Source organism: Nipponia nippon, unplaced genomic scaffold (assembly GCF_047370975.1).
Source record: "Nipponia nippon isolate SJK-2023a ecotype South Korea unplaced genomic scaffold, ASM4737097v1 scaffold_3, whole genome shotgun sequence".
NCBI lineage: Eukaryota > Metazoa > Chordata > Aves > Pelecaniformes > Threskiornithidae > Nipponia > Nipponia nippon.
In genome coordinates this window covers 24,571,198-24,590,517 of record NW_028262347.1, presented here as the reverse complement: position 1 = coordinate 24,590,517, position 19,320 = coordinate 24,571,198, and the positions used below count along the sequence as shown (strand labels likewise).

At 38.2% G+C, this 19,320-nt stretch overlaps 1 protein-coding gene across 9 annotated transcripts in view; it reads right to left on the bottom strand.

Moving 5' to 3' along the window:
• The window catches only part of POT1 (protection of telomeres 1), an 81,129-nt gene that overhangs the window by 7,893 nt on the left and 53,916 nt on the right, over positions 1-19,320 (bottom strand). For 8 of the 9 annotated variants that reach the window (XM_087766806.1, XM_087766811.1, XM_087766808.1 and 5 more), the window contains 7 exons: positions 14,935-15,095; positions 12,558-12,646; positions 11,397-11,441; positions 10,799-10,955; positions 7,645-7,850; positions 3,070-3,205; positions 395-489 (listed from right to left, as the gene is read on the bottom strand). In XM_087766806.1, the coding sequence (XP_087622932.1) occupies positions 395-489; positions 3,070-3,205; positions 7,645-7,850; positions 10,799-10,955; positions 11,397-11,441; positions 12,558-12,646; positions 14,935-15,095 (889 nt within the window). The remainder of the gene's footprint in view (positions 1-394; positions 490-3,069; positions 3,206-7,644; positions 7,851-10,798; positions 10,956-11,396; positions 11,442-12,557; positions 12,647-14,934; positions 15,096-19,320) is intronic. The other variant, XM_087766807.1, reaches the window with a different exon arrangement.

Here is a 19,320-nt window from a genome sequence, read left to right as displayed (position 1 = left end):
AACACTCTCTTTAGTTCAGGTCAGAAGAACTATATCTCCAAAAGGAAAAGCGAGACTAACTTCTAGGACTACAAGCATGTACGCAGTTTAAAAATGACATCTGCAACCAAAAATTCATCACGTCTATACTATGATAGATGTTACTAGTGGACACCTATGGTAGAAGAAACTATTCAACATATAAAATCCTTTAGTTCATACTGTAATAGTTTCAAAAGTAAATATGTTATTTCAACTGGTAAAAGGTGAATAAATTTTACAGCTTTATACTCAAGCATAACCATAAATTACGTGCTTTCTGTATGAAACTGCAACCCAGAAACCAAACTATTTCATACAAACACTTCAGAATCAAGGCACAGTAGTATTTCAGGACAATATCGTGTCAGCTGACCTTGTGCTATTTCAGTTGGTTCCCATGATGGTCGTTGTTCTGCTGCAATGGAACTTAGACTCTTGATAGGCTTTGGAGTTGAACACTGCTTGCACCTAGCATTTAAAACAAGATACTGAGACTAACCAAACACTGATTTATTTATACTAGAAGCTTTCTGCACAGAAAAAACAAAAAAAAAAAATCTTATTTCCTTACTCAGTGCGAGTGCAAAAGTATTTATTGATGTTTAAAATAATTATTTTACTACACACACAAGCTTTAGACCACATCAAAACCCTTAATGCTGCTTTTGAGTTATCCCTGAGAAGAAATAAATAATTTTGGTCTGGAAAAGACCACCTCAGTGAATAGAAAGGAGGAAAACTCTAATTCAAGGCTGAGACACCTGGAGTTGTTCAGCCTGGAGAAGAGAAGGCTCCAGGGAGACCTTATTGCAGCCTTTCAATATATAAAGGGGGCTTACAGGAAAAACAGAGAGAGATGTTTTTACCAAGGCCTGTAGTGACAGGACAAGGGGCAGTGGTTTTAAACTGAAAGAGGGTCGATTTAGATTGTACAGAAGGAAGAAATTCTACATGATGAGGGTAGTGAAGCACTGGAACAGGTTGCCCAGAGAAGCTGTGGATACCCCATCCCTGGAAGTGTTCAAGATCAGGTTGGATGGGGCTTTGAGCAACCTGATCTAGTGGAAGGTGTCTCTGCTTATGGCAGGGGGTTGGAGTAGATGATCTTTGAAGGTCCCTTCCAGCCCAAACCATTCTATGATTCTAAGATCACTACATTGCTAAACATATATTCATATGTCACTGCTAAACATACTCATATGTCACTACTTTGTTGTTTAGCAATACAAAGAACATCTCACTTTATGAAAGCAAGAACGAATCTGAACTTGTAGCATGCTCTAAAAACACAACAGGGTTAGAGGAGAAATTTGGCTTTACCTGTGTTAAAAAATATTAACTATGAGTTATTAAAACAACCTCTTTTGTTACTGGTGTATTTACACCGGTAATTATAAATTTTACATGTGACATAGTAAGCAAATGCTGCAAGTGGACGAAAATATTGAACTGTTTTGAAAGTTGTTCTCATTTGCCTCAAGAAATAAAATTAGAGAACAACTATTTTTTCCAAATTAAGCTTCTGTGCTAGTATATTACAATTAGAACTTAAAACAGACATTATCTTTTAGAATTACAAGCAAAACATGTAATAAAAATCAATAGCACTAGTTCTGCTCAAGTGATATAAAGCCAAGCTCAATGAAGTTACTTTTCTCCTTTAAAAAACAACCCAAACTCCAATAAAGTAACTTAGCTGTGAATTTTGGTTTTTATATGGAAGTGTGTGTGTGTTTATTTTTATATATATAGATATGAATATACATGCATATGCACACACATATAAATATTTATACAGGTATTCAAGCTCATTCCTACAGCAAAAATAACTTTGCTTTTCATTCTAGTGTACAGAATCTTTAATTTTAGACTTTGCTAAGTATATGCTACTGATAAAAACAGTGCATGGAACAAAGCTCTGAAATGTCAACATCCTTATGAGGTTCCTTCCTAAATATCCTATAAACAGTCATGGAATATCTTATAGAGCGTTGGCTTTTACAATACAGCCATTTAAACAGAGAATGATGTCTGAAGGTGAGTTGTGCATAGCTGGGGAAATATATGGATTATGAAAGTGTACGAGGAAATACTTTGTACTGGTGAAGATCCAGTCCTAGCAGGAATACCCATATATTGCCTTTATTTAAAAAAGCTGTGGAGAGCCATATCTGGAAAGGTCAAAACAATATATGAAAAAAAGAAATCATTTTCTGTATTCATTTTATCAGGTCCTTATGGGAAACTTTAGGGTTCATAAGAAACATGCAATATTTCTGCACAGAATTTTTTTTACTGCCTACAGGACTGAAGTAGTGCAACACAGCGCTCTTCTTGAACTTCTTAGGACTGCTGAGAGGGAGGACTTGATAGCTTGTATGAAGTAGACTGGTACTTCTGAGCTCAGTAACTGCATGCTGCTGTGCAGTACTGGGAGAACATACTGCTGCTAGCTCTCATTGAGCAGGAACACGATATTGCATGGCATAGCACAGATACGAGACCTAGATGTGTGTACTGTATTCCACAGCCTTGAACTGTGGAATTCAGAAACCCATTGAAGATTTCTCTACAGTGACTGACATCCACAAATAGGTTTAATACAGTTTTAAAGCAAAATATGTTTTGACTTTAGTCTAACGAGACTAGAAAATGGTATTTTTATGGCCAGAAAAATGGAAGATCTGGAGTAAAAGAGGAAGATTTAGCCATTTTTGCAACCCAAAGAGTGTCGTATGTGCATTTCTGTCTCTGTAGTATACTGCCCTACCCACACACCACAGGCAAGACTGAACCTGGGGTGCGGTGTAATTAAGGGCATAGGATTTATAGAGCAAGATAAAGCCCAACTGCAGTTGAGCCCTTTGATAGGAGATAGTAGTATGGCATTTCATCCCTGATCTCAGTACTGCTGATCATCTTATGCATTTTGCATCAAAGAATCTTTGGGTAAGTTATCCCTTGAGCGCTGTGGTTTGAATTACTGAAGAAAATGATATCTATCTATTACTGCAACTATTAAAATATCAACAAATACTTTTAACCTACCCATAATATTTTATGTTCCCTTGTAAAAGAAAAGGAGCTGAAAGATCTAATAACTCAAGGTCATCTTCTGTGGATCTCACAGGAATAACACATTTAAATCTTTTTGTAAGCTTCCAGACTTCTTTTAGTGTTCCACCTATTAAAAACAGAAAAACATGTTTTTTAAACAGTAATCAAGAACAAATTGAACAACTTGCATTTTTTGGCTAATTAGGTGTTGATTTCAGGACCTTCAATAAAAATTGAGACCCACTACGGAAAACTGAAAAAGTGGTTCATAACCTTCTCACTCTTACTTAACAACAGACTCAATAAAGAATCAAAGATGGACATTTATCAGAGCAGATGCCTTAATATCTTCCTCATAGTTATCACTGTAATTATGACATTATATTTAGTTAGTATCACTTTCATATAATTTCTCCTATGATTTTACTAGCAATTTTCTTGGAGCGAAAAAAAGAATAAACTGACTTTTTGCAATCGCTCCTAAGTAACTATTTTTTCAGCATTTAAGTGGCAAAAAAATCTATTAATTTTTAACCAGCAGTTTATGAAAAAGTAGTTATTCAACCACATCATAATTGACATGAAGTAAGAAATGCAGAAACACTAAACTTCATGCTAATTTGAGTGCTACTACATCAGGGCCATGCTAGGAACACAGCAGAAATTTAACATATTACAGCTAGAACCTTGAGATATTCCAATTCCAGTGACAAGAAAAAGTTCTTTGAAATTTCTGATAAATCACGGGATAACCTGCCTTCAGCCTCTGTAGGATGGACTGCAGAACTGATTACGGAATCTTTCTGACATTTCACCAATTCAGAGGAAGTGTGGCAAATGTATTAATTTAACACACAGAGAACAGTTATTTGGAAATAGTTCAATAAAAATATATGATTTAATCAGCTCGTGAACAACAATTTAAAAAAGTGAGCAAACCGTTTTAAAATAAATATATTCTACAACTGTGTGATCTACCACTAACTATAACTAAGATGTTTCAAAGACTTTATCACAAGTAATTACGACACTGGATTGTAAAATATTTATTGCATGTATTTGTTACTTGCATTGCAGAGGTAACTACAGAAGAAAATAAAATCAATAAAATTGCATTATTACTGGTGATGAAAAAATGCACAACAACATGAAACCTCCTCAATGAACTTAACTTTAGTAAAAAAAAAAAAAAAGAAAACAGATGCACAGATATTTGAAATGGCTTCCCAAAAGGTTAGAAAACAAAGGTCATCCACGTACAATGACACAGATAAAGCTTCTCATATACATTTGAACTCTCATTCAAAGGATTAACATACAAAATTCAGGGTAGTTTTAACTGACATTGTTAAAAGGTCTCCAGAATTTCAACTTTACTGTAATATGAGGTTACATTGAGCAAATGTATTCTGGCTTCTAAGAGACTGGTGTAAAACACAGAGAATTACCAGGGCTTGACAATGATATGAATCACAGTGATTTCATGTACAAATAATGAGGATATGCAAAGAGCATTAATCTACTTGTTAACCATAGCATTTCACTCTTCAGTTCAACTAATCTGTAGCAACGGTTATGGATTCCCCTCACTCCCTATAGAGGGTCATGTAAAATTCTGTCCATTATCCAACTATTTTCTCAATTCCAGCCCAATAGATGCCAAACACTCAAAAAGAAGTCCTTCCTTCAGCATAATGATTATGGGGAAGAATATTGTGTTGTACAAGAGTAAATTGCTTGTGTTTACCAAACAAGTAGAATCTAGACCATGTCTGTCTAATAAACGTCATAATGTGTTTGGCCTTTGAGGGTTGTCTGTATCTGGAAAAGTGCTGGAAAGATTTCTAGGGAGACTTCAAAATCTCCACCTCCAAAAAATTAAAGATAAAAATTAAAACATCATGTAGCTTTGGCAAGGTTCATGATCAGTGTTCTGAAAAAAAGTGCTGAGACACTGATTATTGCCTTTTCCTTGTGCTCCGACATGAAGTACATATATCCACATACACAAATACTTAGCTGCTGGCACTTTAATATCTGAAAAAAGATTTACCAAGTTATATTCTTCAGTTATTTTAGGAAAATAGAGTAGAAATAGTTTCTTTTTTCTTTTGTTTTCACAAAGATAAGGTTAGATTGCAAAAAAAAAAAAAAAAAAATCCAGTTTGGAACATGTCAGAAGTAAAGCAGGTATCAGAACTAGTTGAATATAAAACAAAGCAGAAAACAGAAGGGGTTTTGTCATTGACCTTTACACAAAGGACCACCTCACTTACATTTGCTTATTCAGTCCACTACTTGAGCACAATTGAAGACTTTGTTTTAAACTCGGAATGGTACTATATGCAATTATTTATTACGTTTATTCTATTCAAAACATTCCTTATTAGTATTCTTGCTAAATTGCTTTGTTTAAAGTTCAGTGGCTATTTCTCTTCCCTGAGGAAATCTGATAAAAACCAAACCAAACTAAAAAAACCTCACACTGCGAGAAGCTCTATTAATCTGAAGCAACACTGACATCCAGAGGCTGACAAAGTTAATTGTAGGTTTGTATTAGAAGCCTTCCAAAACTTTTCCACATCAAGACTAAAAATAGGTTTTTTTAGAAGATTCAGCAAGTTTTCAAATCAGAACTGAAAAATCAGTAAGCACAGCTAGAAAAAAAACCCATATTCAGATGTTAATTTTAGCAGAATCAACAATAAACTTATTGGTATAGTTTTAAAATAGACAGAAGCACCTTACAAGACCTTCACAGATGACTTTTTCCTGTTTGCACAACAGTAACTTAAAGTTCCAGCTGAGTTTTTCTTTTCTTTGAAGATGCCTTTATGATCATCACTACTGAATACAACTTCATAGGATGGAGATAGGATGCAGAGTGAAGTCCCAGTTGTCGAAGAGATGGCAGTCACTGACCTGCTCGTCCACCTGGATGCGCACAAGTCCATGGGGCCAGATGTGATCCACCCCAGGATACTGAGGGAGCTGGCAGAGGAGCTGGCCAAGCCACTCTCCATTATTTATCAGCAGTCCTGGTCAACCGGGGAGGTCCCAGATGACTGGAAGCTAGCAAACGTGACGCCCCTCTACAAGAAGGGTCGGAAAGAGGATCCAGGGAACTACAGGCCTGTCAGCCTGACCTCGGTGCCGGGGAAGGTCATGGAGCAGGTCATCTTGAGTGCCATTATGCAGCAAGTGCGGGACAACCGAGGGATCAGGCCCAGCCAGCATGGGTTTATGAAAGGGAGGTCCTGCTTCACTAACCTGGTCTCCTTCTATGACAAGGTGACCCGCTTAGTGGATGAGGGGAAGGCTGTGGATGTTGTCTACTTGGACTTTAGTAAGGCCTTTGACACAGTCTCCCACAGCATTCTCCTGGAGAAGCTGGCTGCTCACGGCTTGGATGGGTGCACTCTGCGCTGGGTTAAAAACTGGCTGGACGGCCGAGCCCAGGGAGTGGTGGTGAATGGAGCCAAATCCAGTTGGCAGCCGGTCACGAGTGGTGTTCCCCAGGGCTCAGTACTGGGGCCAGTCCTGTTCAATATCTTCATTGATGATCTGGATGAGGGGATCGAGTGCACCCTCAGTAAGTTTGCAGATGACACCAAGTTGGGTGGAAGTGTCAATCTGCTGGAGGGCAGGAAGGCCCTACAGAGGGACCTGGACAGGCTGGATCGATGGGCCGGGGCCGACTGCATGAGATTCAACAAGGCTAAGTGCAGGGTCCTGCACTTCGGTCACAACAACCCCATGCAATGCTACAGGCTGGGGGAGGAGTGGCTGGAGAGCTGCCCAGCGGAAAAGGACCTGGGGGTGTTGGTTGACAGCCGCCTGAACATGAGCCAGCAGTGTGCCCAGGTGACCAAGAGGGCCAATGGCATCCTGGTCTGTATCAAGAATAGTGTGGCCAGCAGGACCAGGGAGGTGATAGTGCCTCTGTACTCGGCACTGGTGAGGCTGCACCCCCGAGTACTGGGTTCAGTTTTGGGCCCCTCACTACAAGAAGGACATTGAGGTGCTGGAGCGTGTCCAGAGGAGGGCAACGAAGCTGGTGAAGGGTCTGGAGCACAAGTCTTATGAGGAGTGGCTGAGGGAACTGGGATTGTTTAGTCTGGAGAAGAGGAGGCTGAGGGGAGACCTTCTTGCTCTCTACAACTACCTGAAAGGAGGTTGTAGCAAGGTGGGGGTCGGCCTCTTCTCCCTAGTAACGAGTGACAGAACAAGAGGAAACAGCCCCAAGCTGCGCCAGGGGAGGTTTAGATGAGACATGAGGAAAAACTTCTTCACTGAGAGGGTGGTCAAGCATTGGAACAGGCTGCCCAGGGAAGTGGTTGAGTCTCCATCCCTGGAGGTATTTAAAGAACGGATAGGTATGGTGCTCGAGGACATGGTTTAGTGGTGGACTTGGCAGTGCTAGGTTAACAGTTGGACTCGATGATCTTAAGGGTCTTTTCCAACCTTGACAATTCTATGATTCTATGATTCAACATATCTTAACTTTGTAGATACTCAGAGTGGACACTGTGCCATAAGAAGTGGTATATTTGCAGATTATCTTACCTTCTATCATAAGTAAAGTATCTTCAGGCTGTTGAAGCATTTCATCATGCTTTACAAAATGGATAGCTATTTTCCTTTGTTTCTGGTCTTGTGTAGTCCACATTGCAGAATCATACCAGGATGTATTGTGTAATTCTGGGTTTGGGGCAGTAACGGCAGAGCCTTGTAAAATAAAGTCAAAGTCATCTCCATCTGGAACTTCTTGCCTAAAACCATTTCCAAAATGAATAAGTAAATTCTAACAGCTTCTCCTTAGGCAATCTAGCAACAAGTACAACAGTACTCTGAAAAAATATTAAAATATAGTCATAAAAGTTAATGTATATACAGGAAAAATAACTGTTGTTATATCAGTTTAAACATTTAGAGTTGTATAGCAAATTATGACAAGACAATTCATTTCCATGTTAATAAATATGCAAAGTAATCTAATCTTACCTAGGAGCAGAGGCAGCCTAGCTGCTTCATCCACACATACATAAATCCATGGAAAAATGAATGTATCAGCTTTATGTGATTGCAGTTGGGCCTTAAAAGGGCCATACAACTGCATACCACTTCAGCAGAATGAAAAGACTGTATAAGCTCATACAATTTCAAGTTCTATGTTCTAGCCTATTTTACTTTGCATATTTGGGGGGGGGGATGTGTGTGTGAGAAAAAAGGGCAGAATAGCTTCACATATGTACTGTAAATGGAAAATCTGCAACTCTGCACCACACTGTTTCTCTCCTGTCCTGCTAGAGTGCACCATTCATGCGTTTCCAGTTGTCATCCACAGAGAAGTAATGCAGGCCATTCAAATTTTACCAACATTACCAACAACAGGCAAAAAGCCAGTGGCTGGCGCACAAAAATGCATTAGAATGTTTTCTCCTAAGCGAGACAGACCTGCTAGCTTCAGATGGAATATGAACCGTGACAAAAAGGACAATGAAAAAAAAAAAAAGGCAAAAGCTTGGGCTGTTTCATAAAACACTGAAAGAAAGTAGGTGCCAAGCTTCAGAGTGCAGTTAAAGAAAAAAATACTATCAACTCCTGCAGATTATTCTGACGATTTCACTTTCAAACCCAAGAGCATCTGCTTCCACCAGTGAATAGCACAATTCCTGCCTATGGAACCAAACTTTGCTATTCTTCTGCTAGGACTGTAGAACTGGCACACAAGAGGTCTTCCTGAACCTGAACTTTCATTTCATGAACACACTGCTGTTCACATGAACTCTTTCCACCTGTGTTCTTGGATTACTATTTTAAATGCAAAAGCAATGGACATAACATAACAGGTCATCTTTCCAGATATACCCATTAAACTCTTCCAGCCTCTACAGCCTGCCTGTAGATTTCCTGCAAAGGCACGAATGGAATGAATTGGTTTTGAACCAAGCTACACACGAGGGTTGAAACTTCTGTAATGTGGATACATGAATAAAACTACATCCATGTATATCGATATTTTGCTATTTACAGAGAAGCTTCCAGTCAAAGACTAAAAAACAAAAACACATCTCTCACAAGGATTTATACCTGAAGCGTTACATGCATCTTACTGCATAGAGTGTTAAAGGACCAAACTTGTATTGAACTTCGTTCAGTCAGGCTCTTCAGCATATGCTAAAACATGAAACAACAATTTCCGCCAGAGCAGAACATGTAGGAGAGAAGGATGCCCCTAAATCAGGTTTCCTTCCTGGGCCTCTTAACTCACCCAGTCCAGGCTGCAGTACAGTTTCACTATATTTCACTGATTCCTCCCACCTGATTCACACAGTTGAGATAAGAAAAGCTAAATTTCTCGGAAAGCACTGCAAGTAGTCCCATCACTGCAGCAGGATGGTGGTAGTAGTAGTAGGAAATATGCTAACTAAAGCCTCACAAATCTATCTGGTTAAAAGCCTGCACTAATTCTGTGGCAAAGAGCAGGCAGCAATATGTGAAACAGGAGGAGACTCAAATGAACAGAAATGAAGACATTAACAAGTAAGAATATATAAAAAGGCTTTAGTAGTCATGGAAAATTGTGGGATAAGGATAAAGTTCATAAGGAACAAACAAAATTCTATCAATTGTAGCTGCTTATTACTATACAGAGTTGGCAAATATATCAAAAAAAGTGACAAAAGTGGCAGAGAGAGTTGGTAATTATCTCCTTTCTATACCTGGCAATAAAGACCATGTACTTATATGTTGTGAAGATGATGAAGCACTTCCTCTCACATTAGCAACCAAGAGAATGTTATAACAACATCTGATAAGGACAAATATTGTTAAAGCTGCAAGCATGCTACTTTGCATCCAAAAGCTGTAAGAGAAGGATAGTACGGGCATTTTTTTGTCTCAGTGGCATTTGTATCTAATAAATCTTGATTGTGCAAAAAATTTCAAAAGGCTAGGAGAATGCTAACGTGCCATCATTTAAAAAAAAGCAATAGTTTACACCAGTAACAGTAAAGCTGTTTGCTTGGGACTGATGCTGGGCTAAGTCAGGCAAAAAAAAGTGATACAGGATTCAGATGATCATGAATAGCACTGTAATGCATGTCACTCAGTAGTTTAATCAAAAACAGGCCCTTTCAAAAAAAATTTCTTTCATTTTTAGATGAATATACACCAGAAATGGCGTATGATTATTGGATACAATGACAAACGGCATTAAAGTGGAAATAACAATGATAAAGTGGTCAGTGAACTAATTGAGGTCAAAAAAAAGACAAAAATACCAGGGTGAATGGTGTTTCCCTGATATTTTTGGATCCAGAAAAGATGACTTCTCTGGAAGATACACTTTAGTCAAAGATATTTTATTCATTCACTTGGAGACTATCATACCTTTTTGCATATCCTATTTTAAAACCACAATACAGAAACGAGTACTTAAATACAACTTTGGTATGGGAAAAACTGCACTGCTAAATTTGAAAATAAAGAAAAGTTATTGTTTTGAAAGAACTCAAAGGATTCTGTAAATGTAACTCATCTGATGATTACATTTTTCCTACCTATTACCAGTGAGTTTCAAATCTTTGCTCAAAATGAAATACATTTAGATTCAGCGTATTTTACACAAAAAAGAGGATGAAAATACACTGAAAATCTAAGCATCCCAAAACATATAGAACAATTCCTAATTACTTTTATTGTGTGAAACACTTACAAAGAGTTGCATTTGGAACAATGAAGTTTAATACACTGATAGAGCTTCTGGGGTTTATAAGTCCTCAGCTTTGCTCTAATGCGATACTGTTGAGGAGCCGTGCTGTTCAGAATGGTTTTCAGTTCTGTGTTATTCAAATCCTGATGATCTGTTAATACTGCAAAATAACAATACACACACACAAAAAAAGCCATGCATACCTATTAAACACCATAATATTTGGAATACAGGAGATAGCCATTGCAGGTATGCATTTTCCCTTAATTCCCAGCTTCTCTTCCCCTCCCAGTCACAGCCTCAGTTTTATCATGTTACTACAGCCTTTAAGATAAATCACAACAGGCTGTGGGTGCATGGTGTACTTCAGGGTACAGAAATTCAACATGTAGAAAAATACAAATGGAAGTAGAATATATAAATATGCTCTATTCCTTTAAATACAAAATAAACCAATGTAACATTCATAAACTTATACTCTTAGAATAGCTCTTCCTATAATAAGTAAAAGATGTTATTTCAACCTCTGAGCTGATGTCTTAGAAATATTTTTGTTCTGTAGTAAAAATAAAATTCCCCTTGAGGTCCAAATGTTTCCTACCTGTAACAGATAACTGCTGACATCTCTGTAAGTGTGATTCAAGATCTAAAATCAAGAAGAATTTCCTAATTATTTTTCTTCCTTCTGTTGTTCTTTATCATGTGGACACACAAAACCAGATAGATAGGCAAATAGATACACATACAAAACCAAAAGCTGAAAAAAGGAAAATGGAAATCCTAATAATGTATGAAAACAACACAGCAAAAGGAAAAAGCAAAGTAAGCAGGAGAGAAGCATTAGATTTCAAGAATTAATGTATTTGAGGAGAAATTAGTGTATACCTTACTTAGCAATGCTCATCAAAATGAACACTTTTCAGATCTATACTGTGAATGATACTGCTGACATAAACTGTATTCATCCCCCTGTAATCTTTCTGGACAAGAGCATAGACACATTATTCTAAAAACAACATAGACTGCCTGGTCCCTCCTCTGAACAACCTCTACTACGCAAACACAGTGCAGAAAATATGTGCAAAATTCTTTCTAAATTTGCAGTGTTATGGTCTAGACATGAAGTATTTATTCTTGACTTTTGCACCCTTTTAGAAATATCCTGTCACAGTATGTTAATAATGGCTAAGTAACATAGGATTTTAAAAGCTAGAAGCAAAGATGAAGACTACATCCAACCAGCTTTAGAGTTTAATTCACTTTTAGTTATTCTTATTCTGGGCTAAAAATACCATTCAAAGAATAATATGGGATCTGTAGAACCATCTATAAGATACTCCTTTTCCATGGCACTGCACCATGCAACTCTGCCACTGACACAACTTTCCATCCAACTGCTTTAGAAGGGTTCCTCAGCAAGCAGCTGTTTAGTAGTGTTTTCAGTGCCTGTCTCTGAGGAATCCCCCTTCAGAGGGAGGGAGTTATGTCACTTTGCTTTCTGATCTAATATAGTATGATTAAGAACACCATCTGTGTTTAATAATTTATTCACTACCTCCTATGAAAGTATTTTTCCATGTATATGAAAGCCTTCTGCTGCGAGACAGAAGGATAGGGTAATGTCAATTTCCAGTCTAATAATCCAAAATAATTCTCTAAGGCTTTGTATGTGAAAGTAACATTATACACTTAGAGAAGCAGTAACTGACCTTATCTTGACCAGATATATGTTAGAAGGGCAAATCAGCTTTCAATTGCTTACCTGTAACATTGTTAAAAGTGCCATCTAATTCCATTGAAGACATGCTTTCTATATTCTGACTGTCTGCCAGATCCACAGATTCTAAGAAACTAAAAAAAAAAAAAGACTAAATATTTTAGAACCTAGAGAAGTCTTTATATATATACACACACACACACACACACATATATATGGGACTATACATACACTTATATGAAACCTACTGTTTATACCTGTTTATACACAGATATAATGTTCAGACATAAATTTTCCAGCAGAGACATAAAACTCAGTTGAGACAGAAGTTGCAGGAGTGTATATTAATAATGCAGATGAGACACTCCTTTCCAAATCTCTCCTGGAACTTTAAAGACAATATAGTGCCAAAAGAAATCTGTACTACTGGAAACAGAATTCCTGATAAAGGAACATGGTCTTTGGTTACTTAGCCTTTCCCAAGGGAAAAAAAAAGAGAGTTTATAACCTTTGGAAGAAGTGGCAGGCCACTCAGGAGGACTACAAGGATGTCGTGAGGTTATGCAGGGAGAAGATGAGAAGGGCCAAAGCCCAACTAGAACTTAATCTGGCTACTGCTGTACAAGGCAATTAAAAATGTTTCTACAAATACATTAACAACAAAAGGAGGGCTAAGGACAACCTCCATCCTTTATTGGATGTGGGGGGAAACACAGTGACAAAGGACGAGGAAAAGGCTGAGGTACCTAATGCCTTCTTTGCCTCAGTCTTTAATACTCAGACCAGTTGTTCTTGGGGTACCCAGCCCCCTGAGCTGGAAGACAGGGACGGGGAGCAGAATGAAGCCCCCATAATCCAAGGGGAAAAGGTTAGCGACCTGCTACACCACACAGACACACACAAGTCTATGGGGACGGATGGGAGCCACCCAAGGGTACTGAAGCAGTTGGCGGAAGTGCTCACCAAGCCACTTTCCATCATCTGTCAGCAGTCCTGACTAACCAGGGAGGTCCCAGCTGACTGGAGGTTAGCAAATGTGATGCCCATCTACAAGAAGGCCCGGAAGGAGGATCCAGGGACCTACGGGCCTGTCAGCCTGACCTCGGTGCTGGGGAAGGTTATGGAGCAGATAATCTTGAGTGCCATCACGCAGCACATATGGGACAACCAGGGGATCAGGCCACATCAGCGTGGGTTTATGAAAGGCACATCCTGCTTCACTAACCTGATCTGCTTCTATGACAAGGTGACCTACTTAGTAGACCTTAGTACTTAGAAAGGCTGTGGATGTTGTCTACCTGGACTTCAGTAAAGCCTTTGACACAGTTTCCCACAGCATTCTCCTGGAGAAACGAGCTACTCATGGCTTGGATGGGCGCACGCTTCGCTGGGTAAAAAACTGGCTGGATGGCCAGGCCCAAAGAGTGGTGGTGAATGGAGTTAAATCCAGTTGGCGGCTGGTCACAAGTAGTGTTCCCCAGGGCCCCTCACTACAAGAAGGACATTGAGATGCTGGAGCGTGTCCAAAGAAGGACAACGAAGTTGGTGAAGGGTCTAGAGAACAAGTCTTATGAGGAGCAGCTGAAGAAACTGGGGTTGTTTAGTCTGGAGAAAAGGAGGCTGAGGGGAGACCTTATCACTCTCTACAACTGCCTGAAAGCAGGTTATAGTGAGGTGGGTGTTGGTCTCTTCCCCCAAGTAACAAGTGATAGGGCAAGAGGAAATGGCCTCAAGTTATGACAGGGGAGGTTTAGGCTGGATAGTAGGAAAAAATAGGAAAACCCTTCACTGAAAGGGTTGTGAAGCATTGGAACAGGCTGCCCAGGGAAGTGGTTGAGTCTCCATCCCTGGAGGTATTTGAAAGACGTGTAGATGTGGTGCTTAGGGACATGGTTTAGTGGTGGGCTTGGTAGCGTTAGGTTAACAATTGGACTCAATGATCTTAAAGGTCCTTTCAAACCTAAATGATTCTATGAATCCTTATGTATACAACGCAGGTCAGTAAAGCATTTATATTACATGCTTCATTTTGAAAATCTTTAGGTCTGACCATTTCCAAGTAACACATATGCACATTCTTAAAATGTGCTTAATGTATTTGCTTACCTATAGCTTTTATCTTTACAGGATTATATGCCATTATAAAACAGAATAAGTATGTTAATGTGGCCAGGCCTTATTATTACATCACTATAAAATAGAAATCTTAATCCCCACTGTATTTTAAGTTTGAAAAATTAGCCTTTATTTACCTATCCCCCCAAACACTTACTCTTCATCTGAGTGGTGCTAAAGACATATTCTGTCCCAGAGTTTCTGCTTCTTACACACATTTACAATTCTAAACTGTACAGTTGTTACATTAGCCTAGAGTTTTCCAGAATCTTCTAGGAAAAAAAAAAACCCTACATATGGAACTTACGCTTTCAGCTCCTTAACATCCGGGTTACTTTCTGGTAAGACTCCTATTCCTCGACCATAACACGTGCCACCATGAAGATGAAATTCTATATGTGAGACATCTTCATTGTCAGCATTTGCTTGTTTCGTATGAATACTGTAAATTCTCAGAAAACTTCCAATCTTAAAGAAAAAAAACATTGATAACACAAAGTTAGCTATTTACTTGGAAAATTCTAGGCCTCATAAAGCTTCATGCCTGTTTTCACTGAATCACAGAATAGCTGAAGTTGTCAGGGACGTCTGGAGATTGCCTAGTCCAACCCCCGTGCCCAATTAGTCAACTAGAGCAGGTTTCTTAGGGCTGTCTCCAGCTGGGTTTTGAATATTTTCAAAGATGGAGACTCCAAAACATCTCTGGGTGACCTGTTTGTTCTGCTTTATCAGACATTACTGGCAGCAAAGGCTGATTCAGAACCAGCATAAGCCTTCTTACTAAATCCGATTCTCAAGCAGACTTCACAAGACAGATCAAACGAGCCAATATATTCTTTTCCTGAGGGCACAATTTGTCTTCTATATTCACAACACAGCCCTCCAGAGACTGATGTGCTGTGATTTGTCCATGTATGATCGCACTCAGCAATTGACCTCATGTCCATCATCATGCATGGCACATTATCTATTTATGTATACACGCAAACACATCTGCTTACCCACATTTCTTCTCCTATCTTACTCTTACATTACAGATAACATTTTTTTCAGCACCAGGACAAAAGGCAACACATGTTAGAAATTCAAAGATTTTGGCACTGTTCCTTACTCTGTTAGATTTTCTCCTCAGGTACATGGACAATATCCTTCTTGTTTTGCTTAGAAATATTTTGTGTTCTCTGAAACAGTTTTGTCAAGTTACATAAATAGACTGATTAGGTATTTGTATAAGCCTAAGAAAGAAGTTATGGAGTGCTGAACATTGAACACATCTTTATAACTTTGCTTTTATTTCAAAATCCCACTCCCATTATCCCTCCTCCCCACCTCCCAAAGAAAACCAAACCAAAACCAAGGTTCTAAAGGTAGATAATCTGGAGACTTAATTATATAGTTAATTTCCCTTTGATGTGTTTTAAAGGCCTTTGAATCAAATTAACTAGCACCCAAATATTTTTTTAAAGTATAACCTAAGATCCAGCTGATAGCTGGCAAGCTACACACATTCAATAACCTGGATTTACGTTCACTCTAAGTATCTTTTAAATGGCCCTATATAAATGATAAATTATTTTAAATTGACTTCAATTAACAGTAATATTACAGCAGCCAGTCTGTTAAGTCTTATCTCAGCTTCAGTGCCTGCTTTAATCAGTAGAAACCTAAAAAGTATTCCCACTAGACTGGATTGGCCAGATCTTAGTATGACACCTATAAATGTATGTGTATATGCATAAAAGCAGATAGAGTAGCATCTTGATTCAGGAATCCTCCTCTGTATCAAGGAACAGACAATGACTATATAATGCTGGTATCAAACTGCTCTTTTAAACAATAATCACACATGAAAAAGGCAGCATATTTTCAAATTCAGGCACCAGGGACATAAAAAGTGCACTTCAGCCTGCATCTATTTTGCTTCTGGCATGGAGCTCTTACCAAGGTTTTAATTGATCTGTCCCATTAGGGGATTGCTCATTTTGTTCATTCAAAGCATATCAACAGAACAGCTTGTGCATTTAGATGGCAGCTAAGAGGCTTATCTGAAGGCTTTTTTTTTTTTTTTCTTTCCAGATGCTAAATTTCACTTAATTATGTTGAATATCCAAAAATGCAAGGGACAGTCATATTATAAAACTAAGCTAATGACTATGACAAATGCTTTTGGAGAAAGTTTTTTACAAGTTCTTAGCTAAGTTCTGCTTATCAAATAACCTTATGTCAATATAATAGAGCCAAACTAGTTGTTTTTTTTTTCCCCAAGAGTAATTTGTATATAAGCAGGAAAAAGTCGATTATAACTGAAGAATTTTTTTCATACAAAAACAATGTATGAAAAAACTAAGTATTCACTATACGTACAAACATAAAACATTAAACATAGGAGAGGAGAGCTCAGAAGCCAAGAATACAAAATGCTGGTTTTGCCTTCTAAACTTGTGTGCTGAAATTCATGCAAAAGTCAACCAAATTACGTTTTACTGCAACACTCAACTACCCAAGATTTATGATCACTATAAAAATATATATTCCTATATATGCATTTTATTAGATCACTTTTCTAAAAACGTTATTGTTCTATATATTTTAATATAACTTAGAACTATACTAAAGAGATGCATTATTATCAGCATTGCCAAATACTGAAAAAGTCCAGAAGGTTATGAATGTCAACACAGACCACCAGACCTGAATGTGCAAGACGACGTGCAATTTCCATGAATTCCTTTGGGAGGCAGCATTGCTTACTGTTAACAGCGGCGAGCAAATAGGGTTGTTACGGCTAAAAATGTTACTGTATTTTTATTGTTTACAGAATACCTGCAGACCAAGCACACTTTATATACTTGACTGAGAAGGAATTATAATCTACATTTAAGTAAACAACATGATTTACAGAGCCATCACTAAAAGCGAGTACAAAACCAATTCCTTACTTGACTTTACAGCTGTTCTGTTTATGAGCTACCTATCTCATTTAGAGCAAGTTCATTTAAAATTAAATTAAAGCAATAAGAACAGATTTCTTGCAGTAATATAAAATATACTAATACCCTACCTGCAGTCCAATTCAAACATGACTATTTTAAAAAAACATATTAAGGCTAAAAAGAATTAAAATGAAGAAGTCACATATGCAGTTCCCTGTAACTAGCCAACTAAAACAACTTTTTAGCATAGCAAATTCTTATAATTATTTGAAGACATATAGGACTGTATTCATATTTAAGACACTGATGAATTTGGAATGGTCATTTATCATGGCAGTTAAATGTTCACATTTGGCCAGAAAGACACTCATGAAAAGATGCTGTCTTTATCTACAGGAATCGCTTAACAAAATCATCTGTACTAGTTTTTATGCCTATTTTATGGCTGATGCCATTCAATGAGATTTCTTTGCCATCATTTTATCATATTGACAGTCTAATTTTACCAAGTAAACTGTTCACAACTTTTTGCAAATGACAGGAGGCATATCACAGCATTTGGGTGTGGTCCTTTGCAATAAAAAATACCAACTTAAATCCATTAAAGGATTTGAAGGACTTGCAGGTGAGATGGGGGGGGTGTTGTGGTTTGGGTTTTTTTCCCTTTAATGAGTACAAAGACAGAAGTGGGGAAAATACCACTGACAGTTCAAAGGAATGCTACCCAGGCCTGAAAAACATGAAGCTAGATATCACAGCCATGTAACTTAAATAACTTGCCGGCTGGAAATATGACTCAGACACTAGAAAAACAAGCAAGACTTCTTAGGCCAAACTACTATCAAAAAAGACATGACATTGTATACAGCGGGAGGAACAGCTGAAAATATTCAAATTCAGCATCTGAAGACACAGAACACGAAGGAAACACTGTGAAACTATGGACTAGGACTTGTCTGCATGCTCAAGGTTAATTGTTTTAATTGTACTATCCAGAAAACGCATGGCAACACAAAATTGATGGTATCAAGCCATAGGAGGAGTTGACAGTACCACATATGCAATGAATGACAGTACATAAGGAACTCTTCAGTCAGTTGTGGACAGCTGGACCCCTACTGTGCACTGCCTGACCAGTGATGCTGCCTCACCTTGATGATCACCATCTAGCAAAATGGCCCAGATGGAGAAACCCATGTCATAGACCTATTCTTGAGTTGTATGGCAAGGTCAGTGAATCCTGAGAACCTCTGGAAAAACTGGAATAAGAAAGGCTGAAGAATAACGAACTACAACCTATGGGGAGCAACTGTGCTCTGGAGAGTTAGTTGCAGGCTGGGGTTCCTAGAGTAACGAGAAAGCCTTATACACCCCAGGTAGCCAGAGGAAGAGGGAAATTTGGGAAAAAGCAGTGAACACCATTGCTTAGTTGTAGCTCTTGCTTGTGTCTTTACGCCCCAGGAAATAATCTGCTTCAGAGATGAGATTTCTGAAAATTCTGTTTGTGCTCTGCTAAGGCAGCAAATGCTGAAAAGCCACAGTCTTACCCAGCAGGAAAGGAAGATCAGTAAACAGAGGGGACAAAAAGTCTACTTATGGTATCAACTGTAGCTTACCTTCAATATTACTAAAGTTCTCTCCATTGAAAATTGTAAATATTATTTGACTGTCTCGGAAAATGGGATAAAATGCTCATATCTTCAGTGTCCTCTGGACAGACAATCCAAACAAGGAGCTTTTAAGAAACTCTTGCAGCAATA